Raw genomic sequence first — 23,083 nt, 5'->3', positions numbered from 1 at the left:
GATGGCGAGAAGCCAGGCGGGGTCCTGAATGAATGGACTGAAGCGCGAGCAGTCCCAGATTCCACCGCTCCGGTAAGAGCAATGGGAAGAAGTCACCTCTTTGTGCTCTTTTCACTTAGATCTGCACTAAAGGCAAGGAAGAGAAATCCTCCATATTGATTTAGCTTAAGAAGAACCAGAAATCGGATCCTTCTGCTAAAGTATCAACCCTACGTGCACCTGGTTTTTCCGTACAGTCTCTGCCTACAGCGTCTTTGCAGTTGATCCAAAACCACAGCAGAATGGTGAAGTCCCATGGGAGAGCATCACACAGCTGACAGCAGCGCCCTGCCTGGCCTTGGACTCTTTGTGGAAAAAGAATCTTGTGTTCCCTGGAGGATTTGCATAGTCAAACTCAGCTCTTCTGCTTGTCTCCAGACTTAAGGAAAACAGAATCAAAGAGTAAGTCTGAGTCATTAATGCTCAGTTAGTCTGAGGCTTATAGCCAAGTGAAGGTATTGTCTGAGATATCCACCAGTCTGGCAGCCTAAGAATAGATTTCAGAAAGGAGCATTTACGTTAAGACAGCCACCAGTCTGGATATATTCACTTACAAACTGATTTATTGTTAGAGGACTCACTCTTAAGCCACTGAAGCCACTCAGTGTAAGCCTTTCAACAGGGACAAAGTTCTCCCCCTCTCTTCTATGCTCTCATAACATTTCCTATTTAGTTGCCTTTTTAAAGAACAGGATAAAGGCACCTTCATAAATAGCTACCTCCTCATCTTGGGCTCAAATTCAATGTTTCAGACAGAACTTAAATACTTGAAAACGCAGTTCTCTCTCTGAAGAAGCAATTCACTTGGGAAAATCTTGCTGCCTACACGGCTGATCCCACCGGTCTTAAGATGGTTTTGTCTACAAGAACCCAAGAAGTTTTATTCCCATTTAACACAGACTGCAGATATTTGTTTCTTGCAAGGATTACTGGAATATTGACTCAGTACAATTTATGAGACTAAAGCAATATTTCAAATAAAATACATTGTTTTATGCTAGAAAATGAGAACCACCTCCTTTTCCACCTACATCCTAGATTTAGGATATATCACAAGGAAGCCAATATTTTGATACACTGAATATTTATTGTCTTTCCCAAGACAAAATGAAGGTTCCCCTGCCGATGAAAAGCCATCAAGATGACGGTTAAGGGGACAGGGTGCAAAATTCCAGTGTACAGTATACTCAACAAATGACTGCCCTGACTACCCCAGAAGAAAGATGATTGATCTCACTGCAACTAAAAAAAAAACAGGATTATAAAATATTTACAGAAAGGAACAGTACAGAAAATAAGAACTGGACAACCATGTGGGTATGAAATGCCGCTAATGCTTTTCTGGCTCCTTTAAAAAAAAAAAAAAAAAATCGGCTCCACTACCCTCACCAGAGCATTCAGGATGTGAAAGGATTCAGGCAAAGCGAAGTCACCCCCAACTCCTATGAACCCTCCAGAGAGCACCATCACCTCCTCCAAGGAAGGGGGTGGACCGGAGGGAAGCAGCATTGCCTTACTGACTGTAACTCCCCTGCTCCAAGTGGACATGCTAGCTTTGAAAGGAGGTACTTGGCTGCACCTCACCTGCAGCAGTCTCAATTCAGTGTACTGGCAAGTTAACCCATGGGTAGGGAACCATTCCCTGTCATGCGAGCCCTGTCATTGCTTGCAGAAAGACCTTCCCCTCTTCCTCCGTGGTGGCCTGATCTGTGTTCAGAGGGCAGGAAAGCTGATTGGGACAGGTCAGAGAAGGCCTTCCATTTCCTTCATGAAGGCTTCGTACACATCATCCTTTGTCTGTACAGAGATAGGGGCAGATGATCCAGCCTTAGGGGCAGCTTTGGTTAACGGGAGAGCCGGCTCATCATCCTGTTTTCTCTGGGAGGCAGCCAAAGCCCCTTTATTCTCCCTGCGCACTCGCAAGGCAGTGGGCACAAAGCGAGTGATTTCTGCCTTGGGGTTAGTGATCTGTGGCTTGGCACTGATAGTAGCCGTGGCCTTCTTCTCAATGGTGGCTGCACTGGTGTCATCCGCCTTGGGACGCTGAATCAAGCTGGGTGGGGCACTCAGAACACCAGGGTTTGGAAGGGGAGCTGGTGGGTAAAGCCCAGGTGGGGCAGGTCCTAATGGAGGAACCAGAGGTGGCCGCAGCATGCCTGGGCGAGGAGGAGGGATACCTGTAAAGAAGAAGAGAAAAGGTGAGCTGACCTGGGATTCCTAAAATCTCTGGATAAAAATAATGCACAGGCTCAGAAAGCCAAACACTGTCAACAAAATGCAGAAGCGCTGGCTTTAGAGAAAGGGAAATGGAGAAGTATAGCACCAATTGATAGCTCCCAACAAGCAGGCGGGAGGAAGATGAATTAGAACAAGAAAACTGCTCAGCAGACTTGGAAAGCCACAAGAGCCTGTGTATCGCTCTCTTTCAATTTTCAAAGTTAAAACCTGAAAAACTTCCTTGATGATTTATGCCACTGGAATTTCAAAATCAGAAGCACATGACTAGCCAGTAAAACAAAAACAAAGAATCACAACACTATCTCCTATTCAGAAACAATGCAGCAGAAGTTTAAACACTGAAACTTTTCATTATTAAGTGACAGATCTCTTACTACCAAAGTACACACAGCAGAATGGAATTATTTGTTATAATACAGAAAAAGAAATGGCATCAAGGAGCAAGCCAAAAAGAACCTAAGGGTGTACCTTTAGCTGCACATACAGGAACAAGGGCAAACTGGAAGCGGGGAACTATTTAAGGTCTAAAGGAATATCTGATTCTCCAGTGAGATATACCGTGTTGGTCACCACAGCAAAGATTACAGAGAACTGGGAAGACAAAGTAGAGAAAGACTTGGCTCTGAAGCAGAGCAGTACTTTACCTGGTGGGGCAGGAGGTGGCAGGCGAGGAGGGGGCCCACGTGGAGGAGGGCCTGGGGGCAGACCGGGAGGGGGACCAGGGGGAGGGCCTGGGGGTCGCCCAGGCGGGGGACCCGGTGGCAGAAGTCGAGGTAAAGGCCCACGCAGTCCTGGTAAACCAGGAGGTCTCAGGAAAGGAGGAGCTCCTGAAAGCATACATACAAGAGAAGAAAAACTTAGGTTCATGGATAAAAGAACAATCCCACCTGCTAATACTAAAGATTCTCAACAGGAACTTCAGAGATGTTCTCAATACTAGCCAGCTGCCAGATTAAACAGATCTAAAAAGTCTCAGGAAGAGGCAACAGTAGTAGAACCAAGAAAGTTTCTTGGTTATACTCAAATACAAGTACTTTCTCCACCTCGGAAAAAGGCTTTTCCCCATGTATTGAAGCAACAGTTGAGAACGGCTACTAAACTAGGGTTATCTGAACTTAAGTAACGAGAAATGAAAGAACATTTCAGTCTCTTCAGACTGTGCTTTTGGCCTCAAAAGTATAAAGTAATTTCACTCTGTTGAAAATAGCTGCTTTGAGGTTTGAAGTTCCCCTTCTAGGGGACGTCAGAAACAAAACTGGGGGAAGACGTTAAGAAAACCACAGACTGACCATGGAAGAAGCCTCACAGGTCTCAGCAAATACCACACTGGGCTTCTGTACTTCACGTCTAACACACTCTGCAGTTTCAAACCCCTGAAACTGATACACCATCTGTAGTATTGAGAGCCTGCATTCTTCAAAACAAATCAAATATTCACCGGGTGGAGGTCCAGGAGGAAGGCCAGTGGGTGGCCCTGGCGGCCTCAGTGGAGGGGCTGGAGGCGGTCCTAGTGGAGGTGGCCCAGGCATAGGAGGTGCCTGTATCTGACTTGAAGAAACAGCTTGTGAAGACTGCTGCTGCTGAGCTGAGGTTGCAGTAGATGACCCAGTCTCTGCCAGAGCTTCCTCACTGTGTTGCTGTTGTTGTTGCTGCTGTTGTGATGTGTCTTCAGACTCTGAGTCTTCTTCCTCCTCCTCTTCTTCTTCTGAATACTCTTCCACTTCTCTCCCCTCTTCTGGGATTTCCTGACCTGGAAACAGACATATTTATAAAGTCAGTCCATAAGTAATAAGTTCGTGAACACAAAACACTAAATAAGAACAGAAAAAATGAAGGAAAAATTCACCTCGAAGGAAAGAAAACTGATTATATTAATTAATACACAGAAAATACAAAAAAAAAGTACTAGACAGTTCTGCTTTCCTGTGGGAACTGAAACTTCTATTAATAAATTTGAGTTTGTGGGAGATAAAACTTTTTAAATGAAAAAATATTACAGATTATTTAGTCCCCAGAACAGACAATCACCACTTTCAATAAATTCCTCTCCCCCCAGCTTCCCCCCTCCTCAAAAAAAAAAGATACTGGAGTGACTTTTTACAATGGAAAATCTTGACTCCATGGGTTAATGAACCTTTCTTCAAAAGGCTATTTTTAGGAAGTATTAAACCTTGCAGATTACAGGCTGAGCACACTAGGCTAAAAATAATAATCCAAATTAAAACTAACCACACCTTACATTCTTAATATATTTTACACTGTGGCAGCTATGCTTTTACTTCTGTAAAATAGAAACTGCGCTAATTAAGTTCACCGGAGAAACCTTAACTGGAATCTAATGGTATGCCTCCTATCAATGCATCCATATCACCCACCTGCCATGCGTAACATCATGGCCTGGAGTGGAGTCAGTTCTTTCATGTTCTTTTTCTTCTTCCGTGATTTCCCAGGCATGTCTGCAAACCGTACGCTATGACCTGGGGAAAGCAAAGCATGGACAAAAAAATTGGCAGAGGGGACAGAATAAATCAGTAAGTACACAAATAAAAGACCTATTTATATAATATATAAATACATAAAAATGAATATGCATGTGAAATACATGAAAGCCTTTCACTTGGTACAGAAAATACATTGTTCCAACACGATACCCCCAAAATAAGAGTTAAGAGCCATCTTCTTCCTAATCTTCTCAAGTTTTGCTAACCTAGGATTTTCTGTCATTGGACTCCTTTAAACAATCAAGAAAAATCACCCAAAAGCATTAATAGTGTAGCCACTGCAGAAGTACCATTCAAGTCACCGAAGAGTGACTATATTTTACAGTGAGGCTTAATTTTTTGTGGGGTCCTTTGCTCTTTCAATGCTTCAGGTGAAAAATCTTGCTCCAGAAAAATACTTCACTTCTTGGTAGTTTCCATTCATTAATAAAATTCTTCAGCTGCAATTTAAGTGAGCTAGAACTCTAGCTTTTTTTCCCCTCTACCCCATAGCAAGGAAAACAGACAAACACTGTTAAGTAGTATTTCCCTTCTGAAAACTCAAAAGCCCAACCTGTAAATTCCCATCATACCTGATTTCTTTTCTTCTCCACCTTCCCTCTCCTTGTCGTTATCACGATGTGAGAAGTCCTCACCTTCACTGTCTGCATCTGACCTATCGCTGTCACTATCATCACTACTCTCATCATGCTTGTCTTGATCCATATCCTCAGGATAGCCCTCATCCTCACTTGTACTGGACATATCGTCGTCATGCCCTCGCTGTCCTGTGAAAAGCAAAGTATTAGGAAACACATGAACTCCAAGCACACTGGTGTGAAAGGCAGAGTATTTTCAGTTCACAGTAAGAAAAATCTTCCTAGCAACAGAGTGAACATATTGTCAATCCTTCACTATTTAGCACATTCTAAAGGAGTATTCTGGGGAGCATATTGGTAAGATTTCCTATTAACAGCTGATTAACTGGTACAGTAAATAAGTGAAGGCAACTGAAAAATACAGCTTCCCTCTCTAGAAATGTTTTAGACCTTTCTGGTATGCAGTAAGGCTGATCTAACCATTCACAGAAGTTTCTATGGAAAATGCAGTAACTATAAAAATGCATCTCCAGATTTGGTGTTGGGTTTTTGTTTTTTTTTCTTGGGTTTTATTGGAAGGTGGGGGAAAGGCTGTTTCTCTGCAAATACACATACTAGCTCTTAAATAAAAAAAAAAGCACATTTCAGCCTTCTTAAGACTACATGGGAAAACAATCTATGCAGCATAACAAAAAAGCATCTGCAAGTTTTAATTACAAGATACAGCATTTAGAAATACACTCTACAACAAAACTGCAGGTGTTATGAAATATATAAAAATTACCTCAGGACTGCAAATCATTCAGAGTTCTTCAAGTAGTATAAACACTCATATTACCCAGACAACACGTTATCTAGAGCACACTGTATTCACAACAGTACCACCCACAGCAAAATAAAGTGGTCAAGAAAGAACCCAGGAAGAGATAGAAAAGTCCTTGCCTGGTTCAGAACCGTAAGAAATGTCTTCATCTCGCCTTCGAGGAGCCATCTCCAAGGCAAAACCCACTTTTCGGCCGTACATCTGTAGGACTTGGGGTGGGGGTGGTCCTGGAGGAGGTCCTGGGGGCTTCCTGCCAGGAGGTAAACGTGGAACACCAAGCCCAGGAGGAGGAAGCATAGAAATAGATCGAACTGGTGGTCTGGAAATAAGACAGAAAATGAAAACCAAAAAAATCACAAACAAAAACAAATTGCTTATGCAACAAGTTGGTGAAATCAGACTATTCAGAAAAAAAAATGCATAGGAAGAACTAGTACTAGCCTGAGAGCCAGATACACAAACTAGGAGCTTAAACTGAATATACTAGCAAGACAAAAGAAAAAAAATAGCTACGTGACAGTTTAAAGGGCATTTATGTTCAAACAAAGAGGCAAGGCTTTAAGTTTGTCCAATAAACAGAAAGACAAGTACTAGAAGGTATAAAACACTGCCAAACCAGTTTAAACAAAAACTGTAATAGGAAGGAAAGATTGAGGTCTTTCACTTAAAGAAAAAAAAAACAACTCGTTCTCACAGAATTTCCAATTTTTGCTACTCAATATTGCCTCTGCTTCCAACCTCAGCTCTTTCCCAGTAATAAAAGTGTTCCTGTTTTCCATTCCCCTCCAAGTGTCTTTTCCCTCTTACCCATAGGCTGATGTCTTCTTGAGGATAGAAGGCGGCTGGGCCCCAGGAAGGGGAATGTCTTGTATAAGGATGTTGGACGGAGCATGTGGCATATCAGGTAAAGGGATACTTTCCACTTCAACATGCTGAGCATTCTGAGGGAGGAAAGAAAAAAAAAAGTGAGTTTCTGCCACAGAAGCTACTGCATGGTCTTATTACCTTTAAGAGCATTCAACACATGGGACCTGCCATCACTTGCCAAAGGTCTGTTATGAGGGCATGCTGCCTTGCAGCAGTCAATGCTGCAGCAAATGCTTTCAATACAAAACAAACCACACATGCAGTGTATACGTGAAAAGCTTTAGTGTTTTGGTCTAACCCAGCCACACCTTCATCCCCCTTTAGACCTTCCATCCCTGAAACAAAAAAGCTGCAGGCAAGTATGCCTACACCTCCCCAGTATCCAAAAAGCTTAAATCACAGGCTCTGCATGTTCCAGAAAAAGAAAATTTTAAATTCTTGCACTTGTGCAACATTATGTTCTCCTGTGCAGTTGGAAAGAATATCACAGAAAGTTCCTTAAATGAATGCCAAATAACTCACTACTTCCAGCACCAGATTTAACAGAAATACCAACTGCACACTCATATGTTCTCTCTCTCTCTCTCTCCTTAATACAGAAAATAGATTCTGGTATTGATCTGCAATGTAAATTTCCCTTTTCTCTCTAATCTATTGTTAAATCAATACAAGAGAGAGCGAGAGAAATACAGACATCATCCTCCATGCTGTCTTCACTGAAATGCTCTAATTGGAGATACTATGCAACCTAGTAGGTGTGCTTAATATGAATTAAATAAGGTGTATACTGGTCTTTACTTATAAAGATTCTTTCTTTTAAACTGTTGCACCCAAAGAGGAAATGAAGAGTACATACTACAGTTACAAGCTTCAATATTATAAGCATTACCTTGACAGCATCAAAATACTGGCTGAGTTGTGCTCTCTTCTGCTCATACTCCACTTCCAGCTTGCGCAGTTCTTTATAGATGTCAGGATTCTCCTTCTCATAGAGCCGTAAGATACGCTCAAAAGTCTCACGGAGCTTTTTGCGTTTATCCTTTAGCACTTTTTCATTAAGCTGTGGCTGCTGCACTGGGTTAAACTCTAATCAAAGACAGCAAAAGCAAGCCAAAAATTCATAAGTTACTCTACTCCACAACCATGATTAATGAAATAACTTCAAACCAAACCACTTACAGTTTCTATTTTCAGGAAGTCTTCGACATTAAGACTAATTATAAGTCACTATTATACTGATTACTCAGTGTTTGACTGCTATCTTCAGCACCTATTAACTCTCTCACTCACCCATCTCATCCAGTTTTTCCATGTCCCGGATGATCTGCTTTGGGTCTTTCATCTTCAGTACAGCTGCTCGTACCATCATTCGTTGTTTTTTGTTCTAAGAAGATCAGAAATCAAGGAGATCAGAAAAGTGACATAGAGGAAAAGAAAATCTTTGTACCACATACTCCTCTTTCAATACTCCCAGTCTACAGAAAAAAAAAAAGCATCTCAAAATGCCTTGCAAATATTAACCATGGCACAAATCAACAGCAGAGATATTTAAAACTTCTAGGAGTTATAATTCTACTATCTCGCTATTTACAGATGCTTCTATAATTCATACATTCCAATGAAGACACATAAAGTCAGAAAAATAAACCAACTGACAAAAGCAATACAATTAATCATGCCAACAAATACACAAAGGGGTTTTTTTTTTGCTTCGTTTTAACTCAAACCAGATTTCTGTCTGTATTTTCTTAATTGTTTGGACAGTATATTCCTAACTAAGTCTTATAAAAGCAACTGAAACATCTGTAGTCTCTTCATGAGTCATGGCCCATTACAATCACAAACATAATGCATAGCACAGGGAATGCCAAGTAAATGTTCCCAGTCTCTTTATTTACCTTTTTTAGTTCCCTCTTCCGAGCTTCCTTTCCTAGAGTGAGGAAAAAATGAAAGAGAAAAAAAAACAACTTGAAAGAGGGGATCAAATCCATGATCAACCTTTCCTTCATCAGGACAAGCACAGTTTTTCTCAACAGTTCATTCATTTTATATTTTTAATTAAATAAAAGGCAAGTTGAAAGCTCATCTTCCCACTGATAGAAAAATACAGTACGAAATAGATTTTTATTTCATATGCACTACATAGAAAGAAAATGCAATATAGCAGCCTTCGCGCCTCTAGAAGCAGCAATGTTTTTATGTAGAAAAGAATAGTAGACAAAAAAAGGGCACGGCAATGCACACAATCATAGAAGATTGCTGCTGAAACATAGTGCCAACAAAAAAAAAATAAAAATACGTAGGTTTTGAATACACATCTGAAACAAAGCATGCTCAGGGTGGAAGTCTGGGTTTTCTGTTTCTATGTAGGATTGAAAATGTGGTACGTTACAAAAAGGAAAACAAGGGTTGGACAACTCCCGCGTGTATCCTGAGCCCTTGCAAAATGTAACATGTTCCACAAATTCTAGCCTCGGGCAGATTAACTACACCTCAAGAAGCAGCATAGCCAACAATTACGTATAGAAACTTCAGAACACTGATAATTACAGTAAAAATTAAGGTTGAAATAGTGCAGAGCAGCAATGGAATGCAAGCCAGTAGCCTTCTTGGCAAGCTCTTACACCAGCCAAAATGGAGACAGTACTTTTTGAGTTTGGGAAACTCAGTTCTCAGTCACAAGTGATGATCTTATCCCTCAGAGAGAGCTTTTTATCTGCTTCCTTGGGACTCCCCATTTCCTTTTGCTGAGCTTTTATGGGTACTTACGAGCTTGATCTGTGGGATTCATGAATTTCCCACTCTTGGTGGATGATGTAGATCTCCGCCCCATTTTGACTTTTTTTTTCTACTTCAAAATAAAACAACTGAAAAAGATCTGGAAAAGATAACCATAGTTTCAGGTCTTACACATAAGTAGCACGCGTATGTTTATTCATCCTCTGTGCATTAGCAGGTTGATAAACAATTAAACAAAAGAAAACCTCAGGTATTTTGGGATCCTATACAAGTTCGGGCATTTACATCAAAACCATCCTATTTTAACTAAGTGCTAGTAAGTAACTACTTACTTACAGCTACTTTAAGCTTGAAGTATGCACAAGTCAGCTCGTTCTTCCCTTCAAGACTCAAACATCCAAGCTTCTTGCTTTTAGAAAAACAAAACGTGTTTGCTTTTTTTTTTAACTTTTCCTATATCCTTCCATAACATAAGCACGTCAGAGCCCTTCTAGCTTTTCACTTAATCCCATAAGACATCTCTATTTCAAATGTTTCCTATAAATAACCATCAAGCATCACATTCATCAAAAAGCGCTCTGCACACATTCTTTTTCTCCTCACAGGCCACCACCCTTATGCCACCTCCATCAGTACCATTTCAAGCTGTGTCACAATGACCAGAGAAGATTATTCTAACAAAGAGTTCTTTCCTGCCTTTAGGCACTTCTTTAACTTACAGACAGCTGCAGTAATGGCTGAACTACAATCAGAGGTATTGCCTTTCTCAGAGAGAATAACGTTCTCAAATCTTGATCCCAAATCCTTTCAGGGTAAAAAGCAAGGAGGTTCCGCACAAAACACAGCTGAAGGAGGAGGGGAAAATCAAGCAACCCAACGTATGCCTTCTGAACACTGGGAAACGAGGCAGCAAGTCCCCCATGAGGCACACGAAGGCCTCCCCTCCTCCCTCGAGGGATGTTGGGGGAAAGGAAAAAGGCGGCGGCGCCAACCGCCTTCCTCCCCCCGCTTCCTTTCCCTTCCCCCAGCCCAGCTCCGTCCCACGCCTCTCACCACTCGGCCCGGCGGGGAGGGGCGGCTCAGCTCCGTCCCGCCGCAGCGGCCTCTACCACCACCGCACTGCCCGCCGCCGCCGCGCCGCCATCTTGAACCGGGACCTAGTGGCGCGCCGCGGTAAAGCACGACCGCCGTAAAGCACGACTGCAGCACGACGCCTCTCAGAGCCGCGCTCCGGAAACAGAGGCGCGCTAGAGCCAACTCTATGATCCTAGCGCCCCGCGCGGGGGCTGCCGGGACAGCGGCGGTCTGAGGGGTTTGGGAAATAAAGCCCTGAAAAATCCGAGCTGCTGTGAGACTTTTTCACTGTTTAGTAGATGCTGTGAGAAAGGAGTAGATGCAGTTTAAATCCTGATCTTGTCTTTGCTTTGTAAGTTCATGTGATAGAAAGAAGCAGGGATGAAGTACGCTGACACCTTGAGCAGCTGCATGAGGCTGCTGGTCACTTAGCAGTGACTCATTTTGGCTGTCTTCTTTGTTGGGATTGTGCTTATTTAGAACACGTGCATTCTGCGGATTTAATTCTTAATTCTTTCACAGAGCAGAGAGGGAATACATGAGGGGTGTGATGGGAACACCACCACCGTGCACATCCTTGACAAGTGCCGTATTACTGGGGAGGGATATTGCTGATTCTTTGCAGGTTGCTCGCTCCTCGCAGAGGTTGGGTCTCTCCTTGTGGCAGTACTGGGCTCAGGGCAAAGTGTTACCACGGCAACCATGACTGCTTTATCTCAAGAGTGTCTGCTGATTAGTAAAAAAAAATACAGTACACAACTGTCAGTGATACCAGCAAGTCCCACGGATTTTCTTTTTGCTGGAGCTGGGGAAAAGAGGGTGTTTTTTTTTAACCTCAGAACTGCCTTGTGGGGCTGGGAGGTGCCATGCCCCACTGTGAGGTCAGCTCCCGGGAGTTCTGGGCAGGCTTCTGTGGGCTCACGGCCTTCTGCCCCATAAGCAGTGGGAAAGGCTGCAGCCTGCTGGGCTCCAGCATCTTCAGCATTTTATGGACATGAGGACATCTCATGTGCCTGCTTTTGCAAGGAAGACGTCTTTCCATTAAGCCCAGCAGGATCAAGGATCAATCAATCAAAAGGTGAATAGAAACTGTATTTTCAGGTTCTTCATTGTGTGCCCTGCTTCCACTGGCACTGCTCAGAATTTGCTTTCAAGAAAATGTGGGCAAGCTCCCTGAAAAGTACAATAGAGTTGCTTCTATTTGACTCCACTTTTCTCCTACAGCACTGACTGACAATCTCATAAAGATACGTAGTGAGAACATGCATTTTCTCCCTAAATTGGAATGTAGATTTGCACACAGAAAGCAGCAGGAACAAGAAACTCCTGTTCAACACTCAAAACGGCACTGCTTCTGCAGTTGGACAGTTTGTACAGCCTCTTGCCTCTAAATATCTGCTACTAAACTGAGTGCTGTTTGGGTCAGGAGTGAGGCTGTGTCACACATTAGAGAAACAAGGTGCTTTGGGTCACCACATCACCACAAAAGCTTATGTCTTGGTAAGGCAGTGTTTTTTGCCTCCTCTGAATCGCCTCTCCTGGCTCACACTGCCCAGCCTGTGGCTTGTGCTGGTCCCAGTTTATCAATTCAGCAATAGCCTCTCTGGCACCGGAGCTTTGTCTCTGATGGCTCAGAGCTGCTTGAGGGCCAGCAGCTGCATTGCCATCTAGTGGCTTCCACGTAGGCGAAAACAAAAGAGAAAAAAAAAAAAGTAAAAAAAAAAAAATTAAGTGGAAACAGTAGGAAAGGAAGAAAAAAAATTATATATATATATATATATAAACAACACCAAAGCAGAATGAAAAGGTTAAGAAGACAGTGGAGAGTTTCCTCAATCTAATCTCACTCATCTCTTCATTTTCACAGGCACTATCTAACCATTAAACATGTGATGCTGAATATTAACAAGCACAAATGAAGAGTTTATTAATTGCATCCGCAATTAAGGATTTTAATATTTTTTTCTTGATTTTGTTTGAGATTGATATCTTATGACAATAACAATATAAACCAAGTGCAGGAAAGAGAGCTCTGAAAGTCTTTAGATATGTTTTTATTAATTCCTAAATTACATATATATATATATTTTTTTTTTCAAAGAAAAAAAAGCAAACCACAGCAAATCAGAGCTTGACAGAAAATCACGCCCTTGCTTCTAGCTTTGTTTGGAAAGTCTGCAAAGTAAGGCCATTTGGTGGCGTGTTGTGAAATGTAGAATCAGAGTATTCTTGGCAGTCCCATACTGGTGACTCGTAAAGCACTTGAAAGTAAATTTAGTACATTAATAGGGCTGTAATCTTACAAATCCTTGTGTAAGCATATAATGCCATTTGATCAACAAAGCAGCAAGTGTGCACAGAAATATCTACCCAGGGGTGGGCAGGAGCAGGGCAATACTGATAATAAGATGTTGCTCACAGCTAGATGCACCAGGAGCACTACAGCTGGGTTCTCCCAACTGTGGGGCCTGGTATGCCCATGATTTTCTTATCTGTTAATCTTCTGGGATTAGAATTTATATAAAGATATCTGTCTGGCTCCTCAGGCAGGAGTGGCACAGGAAATAGGAATTACACGTCCTTCAGCTAGTCCTTGTAAGTGCTTCTATGAATGGGGAATTCAGCCTGTCAGATTTAGCACAAATCCACACTAAGAGTTTAATGACGACAGTTGCCCTGGTGAATTCTCCAGGTGATGATATGGGTTATTTTGCTGAAATAATTTTCTCCCGTTATAATGTCATTTTGATAGAGAAACTCTGGAAGAGAAAAATTGTACCTTCTCACCACTTCCACTCCAGCAATGCATATTATTGTCACCAGTACTAATAGCATTTCATCTACAACACATTCCGGAAAACAGCTGAAGGAAAGGTGCCACATATTTAAGGTGTTGTCTTTCCATTCACTCAACTTGGTCTTTGACCAAAGAAGTCACTTCACGTATGGCACGCTGGTATTTTTCTGAGGCTTCTTTAAACTCAGCCAGGTGTTCCTCATAGCTCAGCACAGCTGCCAGCAGCTGACTCCTCTCCACAGCTCCCAGAATGGCATGGAGGATCATTTCGATGCCGAGCCCAAGGATAGTGATGCTGATTCCCCCAAGAACTGATGCCCCGATTTGTGCAAGGAGGCTGAGGAGTTTGCAGACAGTGAGAGTGATAAGGTTGGAGCTAAGCAGTTTGATAGCTACCATCCCAGCTGTTGAAGTCACTTCTCCAAGAACAATGGAAAAAACTTTATGGGCTATTGCAATTTTCTCCAGTTCAGGCTCTTTGATGTCATACAGCTTCTGATACAGCACAGGCTCCAGTTTCTCTTTCAAGTCACTATCAATCTTCTGTAGCTGACACTGAATCTCACGCATCGCTTGAATGATAATATCACAGTTCTCTTTGACAGTGCTGTTCTCTCTCATCCTGATGTGGGTGATAGTACACCCCAGGTGTGCATTCAGAACTCCAGCCAGCTCATTTGTTGCATGGAAATTCATGGACATGCAGTCAAGCAATTCCCGGTGCAGATGGATCAGTTCTTGCCGTCTCTTGGGGTTTTCTGGGTAAAGGAGGTCACTCAGTGCCATTCTTCAGGAATGAACTACTTCAAGAGAGAAAAAAAGGTTCTCACTCTGTTTAACACCCATAATCCCAGTCCTTAATAAGCAGTGAAATGTAGACTGCTTTGTCTCTGCCTCACTAGTTCTTTTTCTACTTGGCAAATCAAATCCCAAGACACAGCTTGTACATTTATAAATCTTAAACACTGTTATGTAACTTTAGCCAAATTATTCAAAAAGGACCTTATGAGACATTGGACATGCTCAGAGCAACAAAACCAGCTAACAAATATGTAATTAGTAGATCAGTAAAATGAATGTGAGTCTTCCCTCACTTAGGAAACTGCAGACGGTAGAAGCTGAACTAGTTCACTAAAAAAAACAAGAGAAGCTCATCTAGTCAGCAAAATCTAAAATAAGCTGCGGAAATGAAAGGTCTGTTCTAGACATACTTTTCTGTTGGCCTACTTTTTTTCAATTAGTGGCATCCAGTTTTTAAATGACTATTATGACTGTGCAGTCTGTATCAGCGTGAGGATGTTTTAAGCCACTGTCATTTATTTCTTATCCCATTCAAGAGAAATATAGGATCTTTGCATGCATACTAAATCACATTTGGGAATTCATAGAGAATAGCAAAATTATCTATAACAAACGCATCTTTACCCATGTCACTTACACACAACTCCCACTGTGTTTTCTTCCCTGATACGTAGCCCCTCTTCCTTCACTGTTTCTTTCTCCAGCATTCCTAATCACATCCCTTCCTAATGCCACAAAGTCCCTGCTGATTTTTCACTGCCAAACATCAAGTAGCTACAGGCAGCCCCCTGACATTCAGTGTGCCATGTGAACTCCTGCAGGATGCCTGGGATAACAGACTGCCTCGGAGCAGCAGGCAGCAGCCTGCAGGGTCTGCTCCACTCATGCAGCCATGCTCTCTCTCTGTACCACTTTCTTTTAACCCATCACCAGCCGCAAAGGAAAAATGATTTTGACTTCAGTGCATGCATGTTACATTGCAACGGAGCCAAACAATGGATGAGTAGGATTACCGGTTTCTTTGGTGGTGCTTTTGCTTTCTCAACTCTTTTATTGCAAATCTGAGCCACTGTTATGCATTACTTTGTGTTTTTACCAAGATAAATATCTTCTTGCTCTCGGTGCCCACATCCCACAGTTATAGCTACAAATAATGATGTGTAGGAGGCTAGCTAGATTTTTCTTCTTGAAAGATACATTTGTGCCATTTTTGCCTTTTGTAGTTTCTGCATTATCTGCTAACTGCAAATCCAGCTGTGTTTCACTAAACACACCTTCCCCAAGATCACTGTGGAAAAGCATAATGATTTCAACACTCCTCTAGCCAGCTTTTAGTGTTAGTATTGAACTACAAGCCAGTTCTCTTCACAATTCTTTTCCACACTATTTTGCACAGTACATTGCTTTTTCATACACTTACCTTGTAGCTCTGTCAAGAGAATAAATCCTTTATCTTTCTTAAGGTTAGAGAAAGCAAAGGTTACATACAGTAAAAGGTTTTGATTTTCAGGAAACAAAAGCCCTGCCAGCTCAAGGTATGATTCCTTATGCTCAAGGTGTGATTCCTCATGCTTCTGGGATGTTGTTGGCATGCTCTCTGGCTCAGTGTGATATGAATCCTTTCCACTTCACTGATGCTAAGCTGAAAGGTAATTCATTAATCCCCATTTATACAAACCGAGAAGACAAAATGTTCTAAGAGAAACAGAGTTTCAATGAATATTTTACCTACTAGAAAGCTATGGAGGATACCAATAGCTTCTATTCTTTATACATGATTCTTTCTGCTTCCTCTAATTTCTTTTGATTTTATGTCCCTTAAACATAAATTATCTCTTATTCTTCACATTGACACTTTCTTAACATTCACTTTCTAGAGTTAGGCAGACCACATATATTTCCATATCTCTCTCTATTTCTCCGACTCCAGGCATGTTTTTCCCAGAGGCTTTTCGAGTTAAACATTCAGACTGCCTACCTGATTGTGCCCAAGCACTCTTTCAAACAGCTGAATGTGTACAGGACAGTGATCTCATCCTGTTTCCACTGTGTTCCTCTGGTGGTTTCCAGCAGCATGTGATGAGTCAGGGATCCAGAGCCCCGGCTTCAGCCGGGTCCTGCTGCCTGCCTGCTTGCCATTCATTTTATTATGTGATCCAGATTCTCCTCATTTTCTTCCTCATTTCCTTCCTCATTTCCCCTTCCTTTTAATTTTAGCACGTTATGATTTATTTCATTCTAGTTCACAATTGTTAGGTCCTCCAAAGGCCTTTTGTTCCTGAAGAGAATAGGAACAGCATGAATCTGTCTGCTTACAGCAGAGGTGCCTACAGTCATAGCTGAAAGGGGATGGTATAACTTGCTGCAAGCAAAAAAATGACAAAAAAAAAAAATGACATGTTGGACATGTGAAGACGCCTATAATATGCTTACTTTCGTGTATACCCACTGGTATATACAAACCGAAGGATTATAGTTCTAAGGATGACGTAATATAGATTGTTTGAGGTGACGTAGACAGCTTTACCAATAAATATCAAAGGTGAAAATAATCCATTTACACCTCTACTATTGCTTTTCAGATGACATGCTGAAGGTCAGATTCCTAATTCCTGCATCCAAAAGAATACCCATACCTGCAGCTGTTGACACCAGATTTTGCTGGCCCACTTGGTAAGACCCTGCAAAGGCTGACGAAGAGCTTTTTCCGTGTTTTCTTCTAATGCTGAAGTCTTGTGGGGAGAGTAAGGTGGTTTGATAATTTGTAACATTTGTTTCAGAAATGTGACATTCTAGCTGAAAATATTTGTATTTCTCCCTCTATGTCATCTGGATTTCCTCTGTTTGCTTTTCAGAGCCAGACAACTCCTTCAGAAATGCTAGCCCGCCTCGGTTTTAGGAGTGACAAAGAAAGGCTGCTGCAGGCCTGCCAGAATCTGTATGAATTAGTGTACATTTATGTCTCTGCAACCAACACAATATTCCGGATCCTCAATTGCCATCTTGGCACCAGCTTCCCCATCATGACAGTAAAAGAGAACTTCAGCATTAAAGAGAACCTGCAGCTCCTGGTCAGTGCTTTAAAAGAGATGCAAGCCACGATGGAGACAAAAGACAAAGATGTACAGGAAAGCATGAGGCAAAGATTGTATGCTAAAGTTACCGGTCCCATCATCTCTCTACAAGAAAAAATGGCTGCAGTAAAAGATATTTATGAGAATTATAAGGGGATTATAGGAAGTATCTTGGGCGCAGTAGTTGCAGTGTTGTTAAAACTTGATAATTTCCCTGGCACAGTTGAATCTGCTATGGAGCAGTTACTGAGCTCTCCTGCTTTATCCCTCCACGTATCAGAACTTCTCATGGACTATGCTGATATCATCAAGATGCTACAACAGAATGGGACATTGAGTACCACAGAAGACAGCTCCTCCTCAGGTGAAACATCACAAGAGCTCAGGCTTCGTTCCATATCCTCCAACTCTTCACTTTTTGCTTTCATACAGACCCTCCTCCGAGGACACAGATCCATAAAGAAAAGGCTGAAAGTAGCAGCTGACATCTTAGAGGAGGCTTTCAGGGTGCTGAGGCCACCGTGTGAAGCATTCCAAATCTTTGTTAAAATGATTGAAGACTGCATCCCAGCAATAACAGAAAAGTTGCAAGAGACATAAATGTACCAGCGTGTTAGAAGTCCACCTTGATTCCTTTAATTCTCACATAGGAAGGAGTTCGAGCAAGCTTGAACACACACCTCCAAGACGTACCTGTGACAGCTGTTTCTCATCTTCTCAGCCCTTTTTGAAATCTGTACTTAGTGTCTCTGAGCATTTAGGAATCGTAATAAAGTTCTGTCGATCGATTATTTGAAATGAATGGTAAAGCAAAAGAAACAAAAATGCAGTGTGAAATATACATAGAGAACAAGCTGATCATAAAATAGCTCTGCAAACTGTGCAGGCAAACATGTTTCAGGATTTCTGTAGCAGTAGCTGTTCACTTTGACATAACATGCTACTACATTTTAGATAATTAGATGATGGTCTCTGCCACTGCACGTGTCTAAATCTGATGGCTGAAATACTGAGCATAACGCGACCCCTTTCTCTGCCCAAAAAACAAAGACACCCACATTCCGTAAGTGCCTTCATTTCTAATGCTTGAGTTTCTCAGGTGCCTAAAGTTCTGTGTTTCTTGACATGGGATTTCCAATGGAATGGCAGCACCAACTTACATGGAGCTGCTCAGAAAGCCAAGCAGTTCACCCAGCTGCTTTTTCTTGTCCATTATTCAAGTGTATATATCTGGATGTAGCCAGAGAATCAGCCATTGCCTGGCCAAGCACAAGAAAACTCCAACTACACTAGGAAGAATGATGGAGGCTGAGGCAGTTGAACCACTGTTCTTGATTCTTGAAGCTGAAAGAAAGTCAAGAGAGCAGTTATTTCAATCTCTTTTGACTGCCTAGGACTTTCTGCCCTTTCTAATGCACCCTTTGCCCCAAAGAGACATTTCCTCAAGCCTACCTACTATTCTGGCTTAGGGCTGGGCAAAAATTCTCATTTCAATGGGACAAAAGCAGGATCCCATATTAATGGTGCACTCTTAGGACAGAGCTGTGAAACAAGCCCATTGAGGTCTTCCAACGGAAGGGCAATCTCTTTAGCCAGGAAACTGACACCGTGTGTTTTGCCAATCAATACGTCTCCTGTCTTCTGCCACAGGAAGGAGAACAGGAGTAAAGCAGTGTAGTTTTGTTTACATTTATTTGAGCTTGCCAAAGTAGAAGTGCACCAAAGTCCTGTGTAGTCCTAAAGCCTGATGTACATCTGAATTCAAGCTGCCTGCAAACCTCGTCTGCCCTTGCAAATAACAGAGGCTGGGGACCCAATGCATGCATCCTGCACCATCCTTGCAATAGCAGATAAGTGGAGGCTGCAAAGAACCCTGAGGCCTGATGTGCAGCAGGTGGCCCTATGTAGGTACATCTGGCATGGACTGGTGGGGATACTGGAGACCAGGCTGGCCCACATCCCAAGTGCTCAAAGGGGTATATACAATACCTTCCAAGAGCTGGCAGCGATACTTGCTGTAGTTCCCCATAGAATGCAGGTGCAACCTGTTACCATGCTGTGTCCGAAAGAAATTTTTGACAAGGAATATCTCATAAGGGGGAATGAGGACTTCCTTCTCAGATGTGTAGTAAGAAAAGCCTTGCATAGCTGCTCCCAGGCAGGTTGTCACCGTAAACAAAGTTTCATTCCCAAATTTCTGGGCTTCATTCCGGAGGCGAGAGGTGGAGGTGAAACGGCCAAATCGCACCGTGCTGCCGACCGTAGCCTCAATATATAAGTCCTTTACACCTCTGTGCACCCGGTAGCAGTGACGTTTCCCCACGTTGTCCCTGCTGCTCTGCCATTGTTTCATTATCTGGATAGCTGTTGTTAGGTAAAAGTGAAAATATTTGAAGCTGAAATTGTGTCTGTAATGCTCCGGAGACCTTCCTGCTGTGGATGTGGCCCAGTTCAGCTGGGAGTGCAGGGAAGAATTCATGGTGTAAGCCATGAGGGCAGTGGCATGACTATCATGCATCTCCCTCAGGAGACCTACAGGGCTCTTCAACAAAGCTTCCTGAGCCTTCTTCCAGAGGCTCGAATAATTCTTACTAGCAGCTATTTCCTTCTGGAAATAGCCTCCCCGCTCCAGTTCTTCCATCATCTGCTCTCTGCAACCCAGGTACTGGTCATCAAAGGAATGTAGGGCCATATCCATCATAAGGTGGGACACGGCCTGCAATGCAAAAGTAAATGAAGATTAGCATCAGAGGTGTGATTTTTTTGTGTATCTCTGCAAACGCAAGCCAGGTTTTCCCCTACCTTCTCCCTTCAACTTTTCACTGTTGGCAGAAAAAGCACAGAGAGCAGGCATCTTTGACAAGCCCTTCCTGAGCAACCTCGGGTCCAAGCCTCAAATAACAATCAGAATGCCAGAGTTCTTATTTTATGGAGATCAGTGGCATTGAAGACTTATGGACAGTTTGCACTTCAAAACGCAAGGGGATAGGGCCCATAGGACAGACCTATAGTGCATGTAATTCAATACTCTGTTCATGTTTAGTAAGAGATTTTGAAGAATGAAAGAATAAGCAAAACATTAAGCCAGGGGCAGTGCAGCCTGAACACATCTCAGAGGTGAATTTCTTCTTTCTGTCTTATCACACCCCTTGGACATATTCTGGCTCCAGAGCAGGATGTTCAGTAAGGAGAACACAGCAGCACTGTGCCAAAACATTTGTTTATCCGCTTTGTCTCAGTGAACCCCGATGGACTTGCCATGTAAATAAACATTAAAAACATGAGTAAGGTTTTACATAACCCAGTGCTATAAGAGGAAAATAATCTGTAATGTATTTTGTCTGTGAAAAGACATGCTAATTATCCGATAACCTTCTTATCCCCTGAAGTTAATCTGGTCCACAAACCATATGAGGATTCCAATTATTTTCAATAATGCTATAATTTCTTTGAGGGGAAGCTAAAATTCACAAGGAGTAAGTAAAGCAATATGGTCGCTGCCTCATCCAACAGCACACTGCTGTTGGCAGAATCTCAACTGAGACAGGCTGGAAAAGGAGAGGAACGATTCCATGAGAATTAATCCAAAGCTCCTGAAAGATTATATTTTAAATTCATTAAAAAAAAAAAAGTTTTATTTCAGTAGGATAAATGATTTCACCATTTCAAATAAAACACAATGTTTAGCCCTCTTACCAGTCTTTGAAGGATCAGCAGCAGAATGCTGGCCAGCAGAAGCACTGACATCCTGGAGTCCTCCCAAGACACTGTAAAGAGCACTGAGCTCAAGCAGAGAGCCCTTGCATTTGTTTCTTTCTCTTGAGTTCTGAAGTTTGTATTTTACTCTCTGGTTTTGGTGACAGTTCTTCAACCAAAGATCACCCATCGGATTCTTAAAGCAATTCAGATGTCACTAATCAAGCCCAACAGACAGCTTACTGGTAGAAGTATGCTCATAATCTACAAACAAGGATCTGGATGTACTGAGACGTTGTGAGTTGTTTCTTCGCTCCACCTTCAGCCAGTGCAGCTGTCCTTTGCCTTGATAATTCTCTTAATTCCAAGGTATCTTGCACTCATGTTCTTGCAAAGAGAAGGAAAACTGACTTGGAGAGGTTCTCTCCTCGGGACTATATGTGAAGATGAGGTGGAGAGTACTCCCTAGTTGAGAGTTTAAGAAGTCATCTTAATGACGTGCAGAGCTCTGATAAAGCCTACACAGAAATGCACAGTAGGTTGGGATCCCATCTGGAGGCAGAGATAACATAAATATCTCTCTCTTCCTTAGCTTCTCCTGGTTCCTAATAGCGTGCTGCCAATCCTCCACTTACACCACTGCAGAGTGGCACCTTGTTGACCTGATTACATGGTTACACTCAGGATGAGTGCATAAATGCAGATTCTACATCGAGAACAATCCCTCCCTGCTAGCCGCTTTGCAGTCACTCTTCCAATTAAAGGACAATGAGTTACTCACGTGCAAAGACCCATGACCTCCGGCAATACTTCTGCACAGAAAAAGAGCAAAGATTACCAGGGTTTCATTCTGTCTGTGACATAGATAATCGAAGCCCGCTTCTCATTGCCTGCTAATAATAAGTTGGTCAGAGAGATTTTGAGGTGGGCACACGCAGCCATAGCAATAAATGCAATCAATGGCCATACGATGGCAGCAGAGGATGAGTAATGGTGTTTAAGTTTGTTGTTCCACCTCGGGCAGGTGAAAATAGAGTTCCTCCAGTCCAGCCTTGCATTTGCGATCTGATTTGTGCATTCAGCTCTCCAAAGGCCATATGAAGGTCCGGTGACACACAGCAGATTGCATGATCTAGGCCTTAATGTTCACCTTCCCAGAAAAAAAAATATTTACCAAAAGGAAGAGAAAAATATAAAACTAACAGAAATATGTAAATATTGACAGAAAATTTGATTTTCTTTTTACCAAACAAAACAAAAACTATGCAACAACAACAAACCCTCACATTCATACGGCAGATACTAAGAGCTCACTAATCTCTTTGGTATTTTTCCTGGCAACATTTTCACAGCTTTCAATGAGAACACTGTTCATTTTACTAGATGGCCTTCAAAGGTGAGTTTTTCTGTGAGCATCACTTTATGCCAATAGAGGAACCACTCTCAGATATTTGCCCAAGACAAGCAGAGATACTTATTAATGTTTTCTCCTTGGCCAAGGTCAGTATACCCAGTGCAAGCCATAACCACTTGTCAAAGGAGAGCTGCATACACAGCAACCATCTGTGTGGACTTATCCCATGTCTTTAATTTAGTGTAGGGTCTTACAGAGAAATGCTGAACTCAGTAGGCAGCAAGTCAGTAAAAACCTGGCTCTCCTCTCCATCACTGTAATGGTGTATAGGAGTCACTACCTGAATCTTGGTGTAGTCATTTAGGGAAGCGCTGGCACAGGTTGCCTGGAGAGGTGGTGGATGCCCCGTCCCTGGAGACATCAAAGGTGAGGCTGGATGGGCTCTGAGCACCCTGATCGAGCTGTAGTGTCCCTGTTCATTGCAGGGGAGTGGGACTGGATG

The 23,083-nt window shown here is 42.4% G+C and overlaps 3 protein-coding genes and 1 long non-coding RNA gene across 7 annotated transcripts; 1 reads left to right on the top strand and 3 right to left on the bottom strand.

The window, feature by feature from the left end:
• WBP11 (WW domain binding protein 11) lies at positions 1,105-11,017 on the bottom strand. 2 transcript variants are annotated; one of them, XM_021416206.1, is made up of 13 exons: positions 10,839-11,017; positions 10,122-10,194; positions 9,816-9,924; positions 8,945-8,976; positions 8,337-8,430; positions 7,936-8,132; positions 6,987-7,120; positions 6,299-6,498; positions 5,351-5,545; positions 4,653-4,754; positions 3,716-4,027; positions 2,922-3,104; positions 1,783-2,216 (listed from the first exon to the last, which is right to left on the bottom strand). In XM_021416206.1, the coding sequence occupies exons 3-13, from the start codon at positions 9,877-9,879 to the stop codon at positions 1,783-1,785; spliced, it is 1,947 nt and encodes a 648-aa protein (XP_021271881.1). In that variant the 5' UTR covers positions 9,880-9,924; positions 10,122-10,194; positions 10,839-11,017. The 2 variants fall into 2 exon arrangements, with proteins under 2 accessions (XP_021271799.1, XP_021271881.1); XM_021416124.1 differs by lacking the exon at positions 10,122-10,194 and having other exon boundaries at positions 1,105-2,216; positions 10,839-11,015.
• On the top strand, positions 11,748-17,404 carry LOC110408171. Its single transcript, XR_002444213.1, has 3 exons — positions 11,748-11,937; positions 17,040-17,130; positions 17,313-17,404. It is a non-coding gene; the product is annotated as an uncharacterized LOC110408171 (long non-coding RNA).
• On the bottom strand, positions 12,893-17,040 carry SMCO3 (single-pass membrane protein with coiled-coil domains 3). 3 transcript variants are annotated; one of them, XM_021416542.1, is made up of 2 exons: positions 15,878-17,040; positions 12,893-14,459 (listed from the first exon to the last, which is right to left on the bottom strand). In XM_021416542.1, the coding sequence occupies exon 2, from the start codon at positions 14,440-14,442 to the stop codon at positions 13,765-13,767; it is 678 nt and encodes a 225-aa protein (XP_021272217.1). In that variant the 5' UTR covers positions 14,443-14,459; positions 15,878-17,040; the 3' UTR covers positions 12,893-13,764. The 3 variants fall into 3 exon arrangements, with proteins under 3 accessions (XP_021272217.1, XP_021272134.1, XP_021272306.1); XM_021416459.1 differs by having other exon boundaries at positions 12,893-16,099; positions 16,436-17,040; XM_021416631.1 differs by having other exon boundaries at positions 16,436-17,040.
• ART4 (ADP-ribosyltransferase 4 (Dombrock blood group)) lies at positions 18,126-22,067 on the bottom strand. Its single transcript, XM_021416327.1, has 3 exons — positions 21,228-22,067; positions 19,521-20,247; positions 18,126-18,875 (listed from the first exon to the last, which is right to left on the bottom strand). Exons 1-3 carry the CDS (start codon positions 21,276-21,278, stop codon positions 18,748-18,750), a joined length of 906 nt encoding a protein of 301 aa, XP_021272002.1. The 5' UTR covers positions 21,279-22,067; the 3' UTR covers positions 18,126-18,747.

Source organism: Numida meleagris, chromosome 1 (assembly GCF_002078875.1).
Source record: "Numida meleagris isolate 19003 breed g44 Domestic line chromosome 1, NumMel1.0, whole genome shotgun sequence".
Taxonomy (NCBI): Eukaryota; Metazoa; Chordata; class Aves; order Galliformes; family Numididae; genus Numida; species Numida meleagris.
This window is presented reverse-complemented; position numbering and strand designations above follow the sequence as displayed.